Genomic DNA, 4,338 nt, shown 5'->3' on the forward strand with positions numbered 1-4,338 from the left:
AAACTTATATACATATATCATATATCCAATTGAATTTTCATTTCATTTATTTCACAACACTTTTTTTTTCACCTTCCAATATCATTGTTTTGACTGATTTCATGACGCCGAAGACCTCTAAAATGTTGAAGACCTTTAAAATTATATCAAGGGTCGAGACCTTTATAAGACAAGTTTTTTTTTTGCGAAAAATTACCTAATAGATCTTTCATAATTACCTATGATCTGAAATCTCATTCACAAGTTTTTGCGAAAGGTCTCTTCGGGCATAGTAACCTTTAAAACACGAGTTTTTTGCGAAAGATTAATAGATCTTTCATAATTACGATCTAAAATCTCATTCATTGAAAATATCTCGTCTTGCCCGAGGAGTTTGGGTTACAATTTTCATTCATTGAGCTCTCAGCTTAGGTTTCGCCGTTGTTTTGGTTAAAGGTCCTGAGGGAATGAAAACAATGCACTCTCTAATTTAATAAGCGGCTCTCGGTCTCTCTGATGCCGCTGTTGATCGGTTTGGCTTTCTATTTAGCCTCTGGGAATTTGACTTGAAATAAAGGCATTGTAAAAAAAAGACACTTACCTACATAGAAATCGTAGTGTTACTTAGTAAGTAAATATGTGTAGATGAAGTTTTAAAATAATTACCTACCTGCCTAATACCTACCCACCCACAAAATTTGTGACAAGACCGTTTCAAAAGAACCGTTTTAAAATAGAGAATGTTTCAAAAATCGTTTCTTTTGTTCTGATTTTCAAGTGATCTTAATTAATAATTATTATACATAGGTAATGGAAAAACAATGTAAGTTACGAGTAGGTCCAATATCCCTTTGAGCTGTTAATTATACCATAACCTTTTGCTTAGGAATGCTAGAACATTACAAAATACCTGCAAACTTCCTAGATTGTAGATAGGTTCACTCAAACAAACAAGCAACCCTATTGGGGTAACAATCAGCAGGTAATTCAATTAAATTGTAAAAATCGAAACATTGCAAAGTAACAACAATAACTACAACTAAGCAAAAGTAATTGCGCATTACCTCTTAAATTCTGAGACCGATGTGGTTATAATGATTAGTTACTAGCTAGTGAACCTAATAAAAATAGCAGACTTGAAATGACATTAAAGATTTAAAGGATAAGAAGTACACTTTTGAAGGGATGGTGGGGCAGATAAATGAAATAATAGAGTATACATTTAAAGGTCTCCAAATTGAAGAACGTACTTTAACGACTTGAATTAAATCAAACCACAAAAGAAACTTGAACATACCCAATTACCCATACGTACTTTAATGACCTAAATTAAACGAAAACCCCAAAAGAGTCGAAAGACACTTAAACATACTCATACACTCGCACTTTAATGACTCCAAAATACTCCAAATAAATGAAACTGCTATTATTTTGTAATTTCCCGAAGATGTTGAGATACCTGGATTTGAACGCCCACTACCCCATTGACAAAAGCCATAGTAAATGCAATTAAAGAAGCCAAAGGTAATCCCAAATAAATTGAAGGTTTCGCAAGGATGTCTCCTATCTGCAAATGAAATAAGTGGGATTCTCAAGTGCCTCTTTGAAGTAATCAAAAGATTCAAAAGTCAAAACACAAGTAGACAGACACTATAGGAGTATCACTCGGGTAATTGATATCTTTAAGAAAGGCACCCTATCAAATAACAGGGTGCTTATGAATGAAACGACTATTACTACAACCGTACTATTACGCCCCATTCATAAAATTAGAGACCATAAATCAAGTGTCAAGACCCGTTGCAAATAACTATAATTAATTTTGATTCAATTTAGAGTGGAAGTACCAATAAACATTTCATTGAAGGAGGGTCTCTACTTTTGTGTTGTAAACTGGTAAGATATTAGTAGCTATCGTAAATGTGCTCTCTACGGTTTGTTAGATAGATATTTGGGGTGCAATAGTCCTACATACTGGACTCCGTACACAGGAATTTCGTCAGAAAAGACCCCAATTTCAATGTAATGTAATGTAGATAGGTAGATAATTGACAAAGAAAAAGAAATAAAACACCTATCTAAAATAAAGTTAAAATATGATCAACTTACCAGAATGGTTGATAAAGTCATGCTGATGATGCTGAGACAGGAATTCCAGATGAGGCCGCCAATGGTTCTGCAAATGCTTGTAGCTATTGAGGATATTCTGTCCGATGAGGATATTGGAGGTTATCCTAGACATATGATCAGCCACGCCTGTCTCTATCGATGTCGCTTTACCCGTGAATTTGTTCGGATCCAGAATGTTGTCGACGGAGAATTTGAGCTGACGAGTTGTTTTGGAGTCGTCGAAATATTGCTGTGTTTCACCATCCCCGCTCTCGTAAATTCGTTCACTGAAAGCTGGGGATGACGTTAGAGAGGGTGATGATCGGGGTGACATTGTCACATTGATTGGGGACGCTAGGTCATTGCTTACAGGCGTTGTCACCGGTCTAAGTTCAGCAGCAGTTTTGGTGTTCTCTTTTTTGATCAGATTCACAATGTCGTATTTATCGTTGAATTTGTTGCCCGTTCGACTGGAAGAATGCATTGGTGTATTGTTCTGCAAACAATTTATAATTGACTGGTGCTGTTCATGTGATGAGTGTTCCGTCGTTGTGTGAGCTTTCGGTGATAGATTAAGTTGATCTTTTTCTACTGGATGGGAAGGTGACAGGGTTTGGTCAGGAGAATGTCTAGGCACTAAAGAGACTAAATAAAGAGAGAGAGGATGCATTTTGGGTCAAGTGATTTCTGTTATTTTTATTGTTTTGAATATGAGTTTGAAGAACGTGTTGGGTGTTGCGTTATTTGGGTTGTGATGAACTTGTTGGAGAGCTTCCTCTAGGCTCCGATATGATTTTTTTTTTGCTGAATCCCCTTTAGGGGTGAGCTATTCATTTCTAACGAAAGTCACAACTTTGGGTCGGGGTTGTGTTTTTGTGTCTTTTGGGTCACTAGGAAGTAATTTTTTAAATTTATATTTTAAATGTACCTAGTGGACTTTACGGGTCTGTGTCGTAGCATGTCCACCCCAGAGTATGTTCCGCATCAGATAGGCGATAAGAGTCATAATACATACATAGGTACTTAGGTATGTCACATATTTGCGATCTAGGTAAATGCTAGGTCAACTCGAGAATACTAGAAAGCAGAAAGTAATTAGCTAAAATATTTGGAAAATTTTCTTGTCGACTCTGGGAGAATGTCTAGCTTCATCATCTGACGTATCTAATCGTCTTATATTTCTTTTCAAATGCTCTTGGAATACGGAGGAATAGTCTTTACTTTCTTGGCGAGGATTGAAATTACTAATTTGTTCATTATGCTTTGCAAGGTTTTCATTATTTTCCTCTCTGACACTTGTATCCATGTGTTGGACAGTATCATTTGGATCTGGGGAAATTCTATCTATGTCCACATCCATGTCTATTCGTGTTGGACATTGTTTATTACTTTTACTATTATCACTATTGTAATCCTCACCACTTTCATGAAATCGTTCGTCGATTGTTAGTTGTCTATCACCAGGCCTACTTAAAATACTATTTGATATGCATTGCTCCCTTTCTAATCTAGAATTGCTAGGTTCTATTATTGCACTATTCAAAGTTCTATTGGTTTCATTATTGATGTTATTTTCACTAATATCTAGATCCATTGCAGAATGTGTCACTAAACCATTTGTCATTGAGTTGTTTTTAAGTTTGTTTTTTTCTTCGATGATGTATTTCTTGTTAATTAATTTCTTGTGATTGTTGCCACTACTTCTAGTATTGTTATTGATAAATCGTTTGCAGTTATTGTTATTGGATGTTAAATCAACAGGTTTGAATAGTTTTTTACCATATTTGTTGTACGCTTATTAATTTCTTGTGATTGTTGCCACTACTTCTAGAATTGTTATTGATAAATCGTTTGCAGTTATTGTTATTGGATGTTAAATCAACAGGTTTGAATAGTTTTTTACCATATTTGTTGTACGCTGGTAGATCTTCGTTATCATGATGTCCCATAGATTCCTCCACATGCAGGGGTAAGTTTTTGCTAGTTGGAATATAAAAGGGTGAGCCCGGATGGTGTTTGAGTTCATTTTGGAGATTGTTCTGTTTATTGGTTATAGTTTCACTGTTCACTATTTTATTATTTATGGTCATATTGTTTGTTGTTAGGATTTGATTTGAATGTTGAACTTTACCGTTGTGATTCTGATGATTCAATGCAGCAGGTTGCATTGTTATTTTCACTGTCATTATTTATGTAGTAATAAGTGAAGACTTATCAATGATAACCACGACTTTTTTCATAATAGATTAT

General features: G+C 35.1%; 1 protein-coding gene across 1 annotated transcript; it reads right to left on the reverse strand.

Annotated features, from left to right (window-relative positions):
* Positions 1–391: 391 nt before the first annotated feature.
* LOC113466433 lies at positions 392–3,865 on the reverse strand. Its single transcript, XM_026821834.1, has 3 exons — positions 3,229–3,865; positions 2,089–2,715; positions 392–438 (listed from the first exon to the last, which is right to left on the reverse strand). Exons 1-3 carry the CDS (start codon positions 3,710–3,712, stop codon positions 392–394), a joined length of 1,158 nt encoding a protein of 385 aa, XP_026677635.1. The 5' UTR covers positions 3,713–3,865.
* Between the last annotated feature and the right edge of the window lie 473 nt (positions 3,866–4,338).

Source organism: Diaphorina citri, unplaced genomic scaffold (genome assembly GCF_000475195.1).
Source record: "Diaphorina citri unplaced genomic scaffold, Diaci psyllid genome assembly version 1.1 scaffold268, whole genome shotgun sequence".
NCBI classification, from domain to species: Eukaryota; Metazoa; Arthropoda; class Insecta; order Hemiptera; family Psyllidae; genus Diaphorina; species Diaphorina citri.